Source organism: Ixodes scapularis, unplaced genomic scaffold, assembly GCF_016920785.2.
Source record: "Ixodes scapularis isolate PalLabHiFi unplaced genomic scaffold, ASM1692078v2 PGA_scaffold4__175_contigs__length_147842914, whole genome shotgun sequence".
In the NCBI taxonomy this organism is placed as follows: domain Eukaryota; kingdom Metazoa; phylum Arthropoda; class Arachnida; order Ixodida; family Ixodidae; genus Ixodes; species Ixodes scapularis.
The window spans coordinates 37,848,337-37,863,831 of record NW_024609879.1 but is presented as its reverse complement, the minus strand read 5'-3'; the positions used below and the strand labels follow the sequence as shown (position 1 = coordinate 37,863,831).

At 46.8% G+C, this 15,495-nt stretch overlaps 1 protein-coding gene across 1 annotated transcript in view; it reads right to left on the bottom strand.

Annotated features, from left to right (window-relative positions):
• LOC115319715 overlaps positions 1-15,495 on the bottom strand; it is a 59,060-nt gene that overhangs the window by 19,165 nt on the left and 24,400 nt on the right. The window contains exons 6-10 of the mRNA XM_040220238.1: positions 11,506-11,636; positions 8,639-8,713; positions 8,383-8,543; positions 3,184-3,233; positions 739-850 (exon numbers count right to left, since the gene is read on the bottom strand). Coding sequence (XP_040076172.1) covers positions 739-850; positions 3,184-3,233; positions 8,383-8,543; positions 8,639-8,713; positions 11,506-11,636 — 529 coding nt within the window. The remainder of the gene's footprint in view (positions 1-738; positions 851-3,183; positions 3,234-8,382; positions 8,544-8,638; positions 8,714-11,505; positions 11,637-15,495) is intronic.

Genomic DNA, 15,495 nt, shown 5'->3' with positions numbered 1-15,495 from the left:
AAAGCGGCATCATCATCATCAGGTTGCTCAGAACGTAAAGAACGGCGCTCCAGGGGTGTTTTTTGGCAACTGGGACAGGCCTTTAGCAATAGTGCGTTTTCACTGCCTGTCAACTGGCCCGCGGATAAATAAATAATGGAAAGTTGCAAGGCTGTATCTTTGCGTAGGCTATCAGCGACTGTATAATTTACAAACCTTCCTTTCATTTTCATCTTCTACACTCCTGATATAGTGGTGTCTAGTTAATATGAACACTTCAGTTTCCCCGAAACATCGTCCACAATGCGAGTTGCCCATAATAACGAAACAAAAATACATGTTTTTCCCCAGTTTGTCCCCAAAAATGGTGTCCACATAGCGGAGTATCCATATTGAGGGGGTCCATATAAACGAGACATGGCTCTGTTTATGTAAAACATTTTAGTGTCAAAATTTCCGTATATTGCAAAGGGCAATAGCTGTCAATGATCACATTTTTCCAAAAAGAAACAACAACGCTAAGAGCACACAGTTAATGCATGGGTGTCGGCAAGGTGGTTAAGAACTGGCGTTATTTTGTTTGGAGATTGGCTGTTTTAATGACCTCTTGTTTTCTTACTCCTCAAGGTTAAAAATGAAAAAAACACCAACGTACTTTACTTTCTTAAATTGCCTAACGGCGTTTAAAATTTATCCTGAAGCTAGTACAAATACATTATTTGATTAAGGGTGAAGTACACGGGTCATGCGAGTACTTACGAGTGCCCGAGTTCGTGCACTAAAGTGGGGACCATGCTGTGTGTACCAGGTGTGTCTTCTGTTTCGGCGGCTCGCAGATGTACACTGCACATTCCTCCAAGAAAGGCAACACCTGCAAATAGTATTGACATAGCTTATGCGTACTAAACACTTCTCTATAACAAATTCGAAAGATAATAGCAATGAACTTGCAAACAGTTTTTTTTTTTTTACGGTGACTGCAGTTACTAGAAAGTAAGAAGGACTGTGCCTCACTTCAACAAAGAATACTATGTAAATACTTCTATACACATGTAGTAAATAGAGTTTATCGTGAGACACCCTTCCGTGTTCTCATATTCCTGCCTTGAGTCGTCCTTTGGTACCCGTCTCGGCCTGGCCCTGGCTGATCGTCCCTGTGGAACTCCTCGGTCGCGACAGCCGTAAAGCTGGAGTAGGTGAGGAATGTCTTCCGACGTTACCCTGACATGCCGACGTCACCGCCACCATGCTAGACAGACCTTTCTATTGAGCGTGTCCATGTTCCTCAAACCTGTCACACGCGAACTTTCTTGCGAAATGATATGAACCGTGCCGAAAAGTGCTAGGGCTTCGACGACTTTTTTGCCTTCTAAGAATGAAAGCAGCCAAAGCAGCTTGGGAATGACACCCTTTAACTTCGTGTCGATAATTAAAAGTTTTTTTGTTTTCTATTTACGCTCTGTTCTTTCGCGGTTTGCAACTTTTCTATGGCTTTGGGGCCAGCCACCGTTACCATCCACACATGGCCCATCTGAAACTGGCCATCGTCGGGGCCCTGGGTAAACCCAGGGCCCCGACGAGAGTGTCACCGGCTTCGTAGAGGACATTCCTGCGCCTGAGCGCCCGCGCCGACCCTCGGGCTACAGAAGAGAAGAAGCTACGAATCCTCATGCGGGGCGTCAGAGAAAACATCTTTGTGGCTCAGAGCATGTGGAGAAAAAGCTCGCGCTGCAGAACCCAGGGATCCTGGGTTCAATCCATACCCCTGACCTTTTCGATCTAGGGGAGCATCGTACCGGCGTGCGGTCGTGTATCACTACCGCGTGGTGCACGTTAAAGACCCCAGGCTAGCGGTCGTACTGCACTGGCTAAATCGCTCACCTACAGCGAGCGACTCGTCGCAACTTTGAAATGGCTGACCAACTACAGGCTGTATAAATATCCACACCACCCCAATTATTTTAGGGGATTTAACGAGAGGAAAGTTATAAGAAAATTTGAAGCGGAGGAGCGTAAATGATTCTAGGCTAGGTGGTGCAATGTACTGCCCGGTACAAAAAGTACGGTCAATATAATTCATTCATGCATCCATCCTAGGGTGGAAGACACGCCTACAGTTAGCGTTCTTGTCATTTTCCCACGGCCTATCAAGAAAAAGGTGGCCTTCTCAACGCCTCGAAGGATAATAGCGTTTGGCTAGGGGGAGAAAAGCAAGGTGGGCTTATTCTGCTACAACCAATTACCAAACGAGGAAGCGAGGTTCGTCTCCACTAAAATCAGGAGAATAAGGCCTTCATTGAAAAAAAACAACAACAACAACGTCGAAATGCTATCGCGATTAATGTAGTCTGCAGCAGAGCACCACAGAAACAGCATCATTTTTACCCCTCTCGGACTTCAAGGAATAAAAATCTAAAAAAAGAAAAGAAATCACTCTATCGTCCGGTCTACTGTTACAGTGCAGGCGGAGACTTGTCGATTGTCTAGTTATGATTAGAAACGATGATCGGTGTGCGCGCTGCGCGAGAAAGTGAGATTTTGTTCTTTTTTTGCCCATGATTGGACGGCAACCTCACGAGGGAGGAAAACATCGGTGTGTTTCTCATGAACTTGGATGCCTTTGTCCGGTTTGCAATTAAACTCCTTTTTGTTTGAAGTGCAACCTGGTTCTGGCGTCGTGACAGATGTATATTATTCCACGCGGCGTGAGCTCAAACAATTACTGCCCCAAGCCTTTCAGAACATTTATGCCACATCAGCAGGGTGATTGGTGGAAGGAGAGTTGGCGCACATGGGCCAGAAGAGAACTTAATATTTATCCTGGATGCGGCCTAGAACATATCCATCTAACTTCGCGAACACCGCTAGTACTTCTAACCTATCGCGGGGTGCCCGTTTACACGCGGCTAGAACTGTGCTTTCGACGCGGCAAATTTTCCTGAGTTTAATTTAATTGATAAGAACAATGTTATTACAACCCGGAGAGCACACGCGAAGTTCAGAGTTCAAGTTGAAGTTCAGTTCAGTTTAGTTCAGTTTATTGTACCTCAAAGGCATTTCAGATGAAAATCATTACATGAGGGGGGATAAACTTACATATACAAATAGCAGAGGAGTGGCGAGAAGATAAATAATAGAAATTACAGAAATATTCACATTGTGTTCAGTAAAAATGCCTCATACACGGTAAAGGTCTGCTCTTACCCAAGACGCTGTTAGAAAGCTTTCCATTTTCATAATCTGCAAGGTCCAACCTGGAAAAACAAAATTCTAATCATTATATATTTCGAAACACTCATTGAGCTTCCTTTTTTGTGTGTGAGCTCAGGGAAATAGCCAACTACTGCTTCTCTTCGCATCTCGGCGTGTATTTGATCCCTTCAGAACTCCCTGACACTTCAGCCACCAGGCCGGCGCCGCTTGCACTCAACGCATGTGGAGAGCCATCGATATCGTTTGCACTTTAATGGCGGACGCCTCCTGCGCCGATTCTTCGTAAAAGCGAATGCCTTTTGTTGTGGCGACGCAAAAAGGCATGTGGAAGGCGAGGTGGAGACGCTTTCAGACGATTGATGGTCCTGTTACCTCTTTTGGTATTGCAAACACGGCCCATGAACCGCGTGATACCGATCAAGCAGTTAGAAACCCTCCACAGTCTAGGCACACTACACTAATGACTAAGCCACAACGTAACTCTTTTTAGACTGATAGCTTTACCGGAGACACTATGCAGGGATTTCGGCGCCGGCGTATGCAGTCTCTGTTCGCAGCGGAGATAGAGAAACACTTCATCTCTCCCCACATGGCGCGAGGGGAAAGATGTCGGATGTTCGCATGGGCCGCGCCGCGCGAAGAGAGAAGAAGGGAGAGCTCCGATGACCCGCCGATGACGGCGCGAAGACGAGGAAGCGTCGTCTTCTAATGATAACTTCAAAACAGGGCCGTCTTGATAGATAAAGCGTCTCAGCTGAGACCGGAAAATGGAAGTACTGCCAAAGCCAGTGCACGAGGTGAGCGGTACTCAAACTGCCTCTCAAGAAGCTCGCTTTCTCCAGCCTACCTGTGCGGTGCTTTCTTTCACCCAGTATCAGCTGAGACGTTGTTCTAGCAAGCCGGCTCATCTCTGTTCAAACATTTCTCGAGTTGTGCGAAATCCCACTTTGGCAGTATCCAGTTGCTACGCGTAATGTTGCAGTATTTTAGAAACTTCTACCGGGTTCGATTTCTCAATAACGTCTCTACTTCTGGAGCAGAACTTGAAACGTAAAACGTGAAACGTGTTGTGCCAAAACGCGTCGACTTCCACCCTCCTTCCCGCAGAGCTTCGCGTCTTTTTTCTACGTGCGCCTTTTCCTCCGCTCATCGCTGAACGTCCAACTTCTATCTTCCCCTCACCTCTCAACAAGATTACGGAAACCTGCGTCTTTGTTTGCGCCGGGCTGAATTTTTCTGTCAATGTGCGTAGAAGTGAAAGCGATAACTGTAGTAGTTTCGCGAAATGCGGACAAAATGGTGTTGCCACGTAGCGTCCTCATATGCGTCAAGACACCATTCCGCCCGCATTTCGCGAAAGTACACATCCATACTTTCACCTTTTCGCACATTGTGGGCAAAACATGAACCACCCTTTTTGCTTGACGTCTTTTGCGCTCGGTGGCGTCACGTGTTCAAGGAGTTGTGAATGGACCTTTTCCACATACCGACGGCACCAGGCGGTCGTTGCACGAACTAAAAATGGAGGAAGTGACCTACCCGCGCTACCAATCGATAATGGGAACTACGCTACCAGTTTCTTCGCTCTCCGAGCAGCGGCGCGTGCCCAACGCGACTTTAAAGAGTGGGCATCCGTGGCGTCCACTCAAACGTCGTGTTTTCCTTTCCGTCGACGTTCTTTTTTTGTGTAACACAATTATATATATGCTGCAGTTACGTATTCTACTCGCTGATATACAGCCTCCTTCCGAATTTCCTCGATTTTTCGTTCCGACTTCCGCCGCTTGGCATCGGACGCTCGCGCGTGCGCAGAACGCTTCTCGGAAAAGGTCCATTGTCACTGTCCGCTGAAGAAACGTCGAGCCTGGCCAGTCTCCGAGCATCTAATTTTTTCTCCATAGCCAGTACGATTTTTGCATCAGCCTATAAAGATTGCAAAGATCGAATGACAAAGCAAGAAGCTCGAGTGGTTTATTAAGAAACATTGAAATGAAAAAAAATGTATTTTTTAAGGACATGCATATTTGGAACAGATTTCGTTTTTGGTATTTTATTCACGAAGTTGTTGTTTTTTTAGTAATATTTATTTTGTGGGACGCAATTTAGGTGAAGGTCACGGCCAGCTCTAGCCCCCCACCCACAGATCAGTGGCCCCATCCATTTATATTGGCTTAGCTCGGCTGGTCGGCCGAACACGCTAAGTAGCCCGGTGTCTCCCCTTCGCGACATCCGGTGCGTCTAGTCTGGCATATGACAACGCCTGCTAGTTGTGAGAGCAGACGCGCAGCAGCCTCCAGCATCATCTGCTATTCTTCCACCGTCTATCGTCGTCCGCAATGCCCGTAGGACGCGAAAATAAATCTGCGCGTCGGCGTCCGTTTTCGCCTTCGTCCGTCTGGTATCGCCCCTGTCTAAGAACTTCTGCAACGCTCGGAAGACGCGACAACGAAAGTGGCGTTCTAGCGTTCCATTATGCACAAGTCAGGGTCCAATGCAAGCGTCTGATAGCATCTGTCGATGTGCGGTAATAAGCAATCGAGAGGAATAATAATAATAAAAAAATTAAGTAAATAATTATGCAGTCCTTCCAGTTTTACTTTTCTTGTTTGTTTTCGCATGGCGTCTGTGAGCAAGGTGGGTGAGCGTCATGACGTACAATTAAAACGTTACGTAAAAGTATTCCCTTTTGCTGGTCAGCTCCAGTGGAAAACTTGAGAGCTAACTGCCTTTCAAAGCGAAGTGACGGGAAGATACGAAAACGAACTTGATGCGAGCCAAACGCCCAATTGGCTCCATCCAAATGGCTCGCAAATTCTAGCCCCTGTAGGTATCTTCTCGGTACTAGACCATGGTTCCAATCACAATGGTTGCACAATACACAAAGCAGCGGGCCGGCTTTTAGGGGAACCAACACCTTTATCTACACCAACGCGCGCAAAGGAACAAATCAAATCAGGTCAAGTAACATCGTTGACGTGGGACGTTAGGCCTGGGCAAGTCCCGCTGCGAACCCAAGCACCCGCAGAGCACGACGAAAGGCGAGAACTTGCGACAGTTGCTTTCTGGAAACTAGGGCGGTTGAGAAGATCGTGGGCTAAATACGTCGGTGAACGCAGAACGACTCGCGCTCCTAATAATGAGTGTGCTCATCGAGCTATGCTCATTGAGCGCACCACAACCGCCGACAGCCATGTTTGTTATCGTTTCAAAGACAAGGGGGAAGGCGATCTCGGGATATTTTAGCAAACAAAAATGACTCTCTCTAGACTTCTTTTTTTTCTCAAGAATAAAAATATTGCCGATAAAAATGCTATTACGGCATGAAGAAACAATTTTTTCAACGAATATTTTACACGTCAATCAACACTCAAACCATTGAAAGCGAAGAAAATGTACTTAGTTATCTAAGCACCGAGCGGGGCCTACCTAGAGCAGGGCTACCCCAACGTAAATTGCGTTTAACAGCATATATATAACTCCACCCAATCTTGTTTTTCACAAAAATATAAAAAAGTATGTTCCCCATCCAGGACTTAAAAAACGAAAAAAAAAAGACTTGCTTCGTCATATAAGTGTCACTTTAAATACGTTATCGGCCATGACCGTTGTGTATAAACATACACAAGATGTCCCAAAATACCCTTGAAAAAGAAAAACAAAAACATAAAATAACCGAGCGCTTAGCTGGAGTGAAACCAACTGCACGTTGTTAGCATGCGTCTTACGAAAGTCCACGAAGTTTTTAGTGCACCTCGTTGTTTAATTAGTTAAGACTAATTAATTCACTTTATAAGTATTCTTTTAGAGCTAGTGTGAATTGGAAAGTTCCAGAGCTTATTGAGAAATACCTAACTCATTACTTAATTAAGAACAGTTCGTGATAAACGGGTCGATACGTTTTGAGAAAAGCGAACATCAGTTTCTTCAAGGTTAATAGCCGCGTTCCACTAGAGCGACAGACAGCGACAAACGACAGCGACACACGACAACGAGCGACAGACGACACCGACAGACGGCCTGTTTGTCAAAGTCCGCCATCCCACTTGGCGGACACGACGCAGAATACAGGGACAAGGAAACTTGTTTCCTAGTGGGACTGGAGTTGTCAACAAAACACTTCGAAATACACAGACAAACTGAGTCTGGCGACGCGGTTTTCGTGTTTTGCTCTTTGGGCATAAAACGCGCCGACAAGCACGGTGTAAGATGAGACGATTACTTTATTTGTTGATTAAAGCATTCACTTGTCTTCATTTGCCGTTGGCGACCTTCCGCAAACAGTCGTGACAATCGACACCAAGCTTTTTCCGAGCTAGAATACCCGAATCGTTCCTTTTTTGAGTCGTTCGAGGAATTCTAGGTGAGCGCCAAGGAACTTCACGCCGATTTCGAGGATGTTTATAACCTCGTATCCGAATTATCAAGGGCAGGCGTTTTTTCGGAGGACAATAAGGCATCCCGATTATCACAGAACGTAATGACAAGTCTCTCGTCTGCCGGAATGGCTTGCCACGGAACGTGGTGTCCTACTTCGTGTTGAGAGGTCTTACTTTCGTTAGTCCTCAAACATGAGTGGGGATCCATCCTGATGCAGGGCCGTAGACCTCGGCGTCTTGAAGCACCACCTCACGCACCAAGTTTTCGCGAGCAAAACCAACCACAGCAAATTCCCTTTCGCAACCCGACCGCCCGGCGCAAGCAAGCAAGCCGCGCCAGCGACCACTACGAGCAATCGAGGGACCGGAACTGCGGGAACGAGGAGTGGCCGCCAAAGGCTTCTCTGAAGGTCGAGCGGCGAAGCGAGCCACGGGAGGAACGGGAGGAAGGGTAGAAGGGTGGGAAGGGAGGCGACAGAAGGCACAACCGGGCGAGGAGGATACGTTTGTCTCCGAGACATGTTCCTCAGTGGGACTGCTGGCTGCGTTTCAAGTCCACCGACAGACAAGAACTCGTCCGTCGTCGATCGTTTGTCGGCGCGTGTCGGCGATTGTCGCGGGCGTTGGTCGTTGTAGTGGGACAGCATCGGCGACACGGAACTTTGTGGTGTCGTCGAACAAAAATCGGTGTTTGTCGCTCTAGTGGGACGAGGCTATAACCAAACGTTGTATGTCTTAAAATTGTATCTGGTTTGCCTAATCACTAAAATTTGGTTCTAATTTCAATTAGTGCGTATCAATTGATTGCTCTTACCCTGTAACCAAGACGGTGACGTCTGCAATAGCTCTGACCTTATTGGTGTAAAGAGTATTCGCAAGATTCTTTAATGTTTTCTGAGAGAGCATGTATTTTTTCTTGTGAGTATTTGGCCTCAAATCATCTCGATCCACTACTACTTCCGTAATACCGTTCACCTGGAGAAAGAAAAACATGATATTGCGTAGGCAGTCTCTCGGCAACGCAGAAAGAACCGGGAATATTTCAGAGAAAATTATAAGAGGTCACATACCCCTGTCATCGTAGCAACACCAACCAGAACGAAGCGAACCCGTGGATTCGTAATAGCTTCGTATCTCAGGTTTATCTTGAAAGTATAGAAAAAGTAAAACGTATTTCATATTAGTAAGCAGGTACGTGGTCGCGGTGAGGGAGGCCTATAAGTATAAGCATAGTCTCCGCTATACGGAGAAAGCCTGGCACAACGACGACGGAGCCATAGGGCACGCGGCCGCAGCAAAAAGGAGAGGAGGAGCACGCGGAACGGTGACAAATATGGTAGCGCACAGCAGAAAAGGCAGAGATAGTGTGCGAGCGCTTGGGTCATGAGCGGCCGCTCCCCGAACCATGTTTGTTTTCGTGTTCTCGTTACCGTCGTTTTCGTACTCCGGGAGCAACGGCTGCGAAGATTCGAAAGGGCGTTGGCAACAATGCACCATGCCGACGGCGTCGGCGGATTTGTCGGCGTGCCAGCGGAGTGGGTTGTCGTCGGACCATCGTGTCGTGCAGCGGAAGAATCATGCAGTTTTGACTAAACGAAACTGACGGCTGCGATCGTTCCAGGACCGGTGCGGAGATGCGGACCCAGGGAGGAACGGGAAAGGGTTGACGTTGAGTTTCTCCTCTCCACAATACCGAAAAGAAAAGAGGAAAAAAAAGTGTTTCTGTGTTCGGCCGTTCGCTCTTGTGTGGCGCTAGCAGGCTATCTTCCCTCCGCTCCCGATTCTCCGCCCCTCCTTTCCCATTTACGGCGGCCGACTCTTTCGCGACGTGCCAGGTTTGCTCCACATATAAGAGGCTATGGTGTGAGGCATCACCCCCCCCCCCCCCTTTCCCTGAAAAAAAGTTTGTTCAGACTATTTTATGCGAGCACCCGGAACCATAAAAAATACATACATAAGAAAAGGACATATCGGAATGACTACGTGGAAATGACAACTGTTTCACATTTTCTGAGTTTCAATTTTCTAGCCTGCTCGTATATATCCCGTATTTCTTATGAAAAAATCTTGTATATTTATATACGCCTCTCTGGTAAGATTTTTTTTTTTTTTTTAACGCGATAGCGTTAAGGAGCTCGTTTTGCAGGAAAGCCGGGGTCAGCACTGACGGAGCAGGAAATTCCTGATTGGTCGATAGGGTCATGACGTCACAGCCACATGACCTCGCCACAGGAATCTCAAACAACCCACAACATTCACGTGAAACGCGACGTCACGCGTGGAATGGAAGTAATTAAAACAGGACATGTAATGCGATTGAAAGTTCGCCGCGTGTGTCAAATGATTTCACTTTGTAAAGTAATACATTGCCTTAAAAAATTGAAGAATTTTAGGCCGAGGCGCGATTCAAGACTAGGACCCTTCGCGTGGTTGCCAGACATGCTACCGACTAAGCCACGCAAGCACGCTGGCACGGCTTGGGAACAAGCGGGGGTTCATATGTCTAGCTATTGCGTTCCACTCATAAAGGCGAAGCTTAAGCGTCCTCCTGTAATTTTTATTATCTAATTCAAACAGGTAATTCAGGTAGAAAACGCTGAAAATACGAAAGTCAACATATTTTCAAAGACATAAATCAATATGGCCGTAAAGCGAGTCAGAGCTCCCATATGCTTCTACTTCATGGAATTTTAGTGTTTGGTGGACCACCGCTGAGTTTCGCGCGACTAAAAGGGCTTGTACACTAAACAGCAAGAAAAGGTTTTGTTTACATTCAAGCGTGTCATTCACGTCTTTCTGCTCGACGTCAAAATTAAAATAATCCTAGTAAGTATGCACCGAAAATTAAACTTGGAAATTGTTTCGAATGGGTTTTCGTTCCTGTGATCGCTGACAAGGCAAGCCACATTTCAAATATTTCGCTTCGTCTTGGGCATAAAGTTATTACTAATAACCCCATTCCGTTTGAAAATAGCGAGCGCTCGCAGATCAGAAAGTCGGAGCATCCGGTGTCGGTGGTGTAGCGACCGAGCGACTGCTCTGAGGGGCACACAATGTATCTGAAGGAGCTGCTCTGCTCGCTGCCGCTGGCATTCCCGCTGCGTGGCCGCCACCGCCGCTGCTACAGTGCTGTTCTAGCTGTTCCTCCCCTACTACCACCCCCCGAAGCCTCACCAGCCCCTTGCACAGCACGAACGTCGTCGTGCTGAACGGGCGCAGCTCGTATTTACTGCCATAATTTACGAGGCAACCGATCGACTTACACTTCCCTCGGAATAATAAGTATAACACCATATACGAGGTGCTTTTTACATATCTTAATTGCAACACCGGCTATTCGGCAACACCTCGGCATAGTTTTGTATCGCATCGCCAAACTTCGAGCAGCTTGTAACGAGGATTGTAACAAAACCGCATCCCTTTGACATTCTGGTAAGTCTCTACCGTCAAGTACTGCTGGTGCAGTGGCTTTCGGGGGCTGCGAAAACAACGTCAACGCAAATATCAATTCTGAAAGGTTACAAATGAACACAGATCGAACTTCTCCGGAGCAGAAACTTTCTTAGAACCGTTAGGCGCCCTGAGCAACTTTTCTACGCACGAGTTAAAGCCACGCGGCGAGCGCTCCACCGGCTCCACGTCTACTACGGCACACTAAGAAATCGGTCACATTTCGCGAGAAGCACAAAAATCCGCTCAGCGAGCGAGCGCCGAGCGCTGGCTGTTTTTCATTGGGAAGGGAATATATAATCGACAATGTTAGTAATAAAGTGAAAATGTTGCATGTTGATTCCTCTACTTGGTGTGAAAAATGTCCTACATAACGTTACATTGAGGTGGTGTCTTTCGCGCATCAATACAGGCAGACGAAATGTGTTACACAGAAAAGTAAACAAACATTACACTGTGAATAATTTATGAAAGGAAGAAGTCATACCATTTCAATTGTTAGTGCTGCATATACTAAAAGGCTCGATTCCTTGGGAAAGTGTTTGCTGTGGTGTTCATCGAAAACAAAATACACCTCGGCAAGGAAAAGATCGGGGATATTTACTGGGGGTCGGAATGCTGAAACACAATAAAATTTAGGTGTTAAAAAGGTGTCTCTTATTGATATTTTGTTACTAGCGGCAGGTTAGAAATCTTTTCCCAAATATATGCACTTGGTTTCTATAAGAGTCGTAAGTTACGTACGAGTCAACACATTTATTTGTCCAAGAATAACTCACAAAATTGGAGCTCGCTTTGCTATCCTGACCTCGGATATCTTTTTTTCTCTTTCGTATTTCTCAAACTAAATGTAAATCCTTCAAACGAATCAAAGATTACCAGCGAAATTTCAGAGAACAAACGACACTTTCTATACATTGTCATCTTTAAGCGAAAAATAAATATTTTTATACATAAACACATGTTATTTTATCCTTTCTTGCGTCTTAAGGTATTATTTTTTGACACTTCGAGTAGTGGGCTGTTCTAAATCTTCCAAATGTCCTTCATAATTTCAACTTTTTAACAATTTATCTGTCTTCGAAAATACTACCTTTACGTAGATTATTATGTCATATTGTACACATTTTTTAATTGTACATTTATTTTACGAACGCGTGCAGAACGCGATACCGGTAGTGCGAATGAGTTATTTAAAATACTTTATTTTTTTTCGCACAGTTGAAAAATGTCATCAAAACTATTCGGCACTAAAATGTGCTGATACCCTCTTTTTTGTAAGGCAACAAACTCAGTGGCGCCATCTCTTGGGCAGTCCTGGCCCAGGTAGCACGCCAGAGGAATGCCCAACTTGGGCAAAGGTCTGGCAAACATAAGGGCCCAACTTTGGCGCAGTTAGGTTTTTGCACCATGGCATTCATCAGTGTCAAAGTACGGTGCCTAACTATAGCCTTAGTTGGGCGATCCTATGGCATGCCAAAGTTTGGCTCTTCTCCGGTACGCCAGAGGAATGCCAAAGTTGGAGCCATACTTGAGCCATAACTGCCATAGTAAATCCTAATCTGGGAATGCGGGGCGTGCCAAGGTTTGGCATTTCTCTGGTCTGCCAGAGGAGCGCCAAAGTTGGTGCCATACTTCAGCCATAACTGCCAGAGCAACGCCTAATTTCGGTAGTTGGGACGTGCCAAGGTTTGGCATTTCTCTGGTCCGCCAGAGGAGCGCCAAAGTTGGTGCCATACTTCAGCCATAACTGCCAGAGCAACGCCTAATTTCGGTATTTGGGACGTGCCAAAAGTTTGGCTTTTCTCGGGTCCGTCACAGGATTGCTGAAGTAGCGCAATACTAGAGCTATAACTGCCAGAGCGATGCCCAATTTGGGTATTTTGGACATGCCAAAGTGTGGCGTTGCTCTGGTCCGCCAGAGGAGCGCTAAAGTTGGTGCCAGATTTGAGCCATAACTGCCATAGTGAAACCTAAACTGGGAATTCGGGGCATGCCACGGTTTGGCGTTTCTCTGGTCCGCCAGAGGAGCGCCAAAGTTGGTGCCATACTTCAGCCATAGCTGCCAGAGCAACGCCTCATTTCGGTATTTGGGACGTGCTAAGGTTTCGCGTTTCTCTGGTCCGCCAGAGGAGCGCCAAAGTTGATGCAATAATTCAGCCATAACTGCCAGAGCAACGCCTAATTTGGGTATTTCGGACACGCCAAAATTTGGCGTTTCTCTGATACGCCACAGGAGTGCCGAAGTGTGCCATACTTGAGCCATAACTACCAAAGCAACGCCTAATTTCGGTATTTCAGCCTCGCCGAGTTTGGCTTTTCTCTGGTCCGCCACAGTTGTGCCAAAGTAAGTGCCAGACTTGAGCCATAACTGCCGCAGTAAATCTTAATTTGTCGATTCTGGGCATGCCGAAGTTTGGCTCTTTCCTGGCTACCCACTGAAGTGCCAAGTAAGTGCCGCAAAGAAAGCCGAGAGGCCAGCCCAAGTTTCGAATATCTCTGGTGTGTCACAGAAGTGCTCTTTTACGCGTCCCAGAAGAGAAATAAAATAAATAAGCGTTGGAAGCTCGATAGTAAGATGTCATCACCTCCGTTCCCAAGCAGCACGGCAATACTTTGCAGTATCGTGCCAGTGCCGGCCAAAAGTCGGTTCCAATATCGCTCAACTGTCCAGTTTTGCACCACCGTTTGATACCCGGCAGGTATTACCGTACAGCTGTTTCGCCCCGGCCTAGCGTTCACGCAATATTGTGCGAAAACTCTACGATGCGTCTACTTCGCATTGGCCGAACGTCGTGCAAGTATGTGTACGTTGCATGTCATTTGTTGCATATCCAATCACTTATACGGACAAACAAATTTTTTCGATCGCTCCCAGAAGTTTATTAAACAACTATCATTACACACAGTGTATTCTCAACATATTTACAAGGTCACACTTCTCTGTAAAACGAAAAGCAAATTATAAAATACAATTAACACTGTCCTCATGCCAAGCAAAACTCATCACACGTAAAACCGCGGGGAATGAAAGGAAAGCAGGACGACTATCAGAATCATGCCTGCAGTGCACTTACTAATAAAAGAGCGGTATCATGTAATCCTTGATAGATGCATAATCCAACTCAGGCACCCCACAAACACATTCGAGGAAGAAGGTTGCGCACATTCAACTGACGTCTCGTCGTCGGCGAAGAGCAGTTTTTGTCGAAGCGTGTCCAACAAACACATCACAAGTATTCCACGAACTCCGGTGCAAAAAATGACTGTTACCGAAAAATTGGCATGGACGTATTCCGACCGTTTACGACGAAAAAACACGGCCGCGTCTGCAACGCACGAAAGCAACAGAACACTGAAGAGCCCAGTTCGAAAATCGGACCTACGTGGCCTGCTTATTTCTATAACTAGGCAAACGGCGAAAACGACAGCCCCAGAGATCCCATCAGCGTGACAGAGAAAGTCACGTGACAAATTTTCGTCCAAACGTTTTTGTCCTACGCGTCCTATGTAGAGAGGTCACGCTGAATCACGCGTTTCGCTTCATCCTTTTGATTTGCTGAAAGCGGCTGTCGAGCTCGCTGACAGCCACACGAAGACGCAAAACCAGGTGGGGAGGATTTGCAAAAGGCGAGGTCGAAGGGGCATCAACAACGCATAAAAGGAAAGGCCGCTTCTGCCGGTGACCTTGTCGCCTTGCCTAGCCTGTCAGCTTTCGGCTTCAAGTCCGAACTCGTCGACCCGCATGGACGTCAGGACACCAATTTGACATTGACAAGGCATCGACCTTGGAGGGGGATAAAAGGTGGGAACCGAGGAAGCTGCTGGAAACTTGGTTCATCTAGAACGACAAACGCGGAAGTGATTCATCGCTGGTAAACAAGAACCGTGGCCCCCTGCCGCACGTGTACACAAACTTTATTCCTAAATAGCCGAACTTTTTTGTGCGACTCTCACTCGCTCTGTGCTCTACTGAAGATGCCTCCCGCATTGGAGGCGCAACGTTTAATTAAATTGTTATTTTTGTTATGACAAGCCGTTTTTGTTATTACATAAATTAGGAGCGCAACCGGGATATTTTCTCCCGTGAATGACGATCGGGTGCTTGGACTCCGAAGCAGCTCTTTCGGCGTCCATTTGATGTTCTCGGAGTCGGTCGTTGAGGCATCGCCCCGTTTGCCCGATGTACCTGGTCCCGCAGGACAGGGGGATCGCGTACACTTCCTTCGCTTCCTCTCCTTCCGCCAAGATTTCTCTTTCCGGTACTCCCACGGAGCGGGCGGGTTTCGAGGTTGAAGCCGAAAATAAAGTTCGCTCTTTCCACTTTTTTTTTGCGTTTCCTCCTCTCCTGCCCTCCTTTCCTCCCTTCACCGCCCTCCCCCGAGGGGCCAACGCGGAGAATGAATTAGGAGACGCCTCCGTTAATCCGGCATAACCCGCCGTAGAGGGGGCGTGCTGCTTGACTAAAGATTATCTC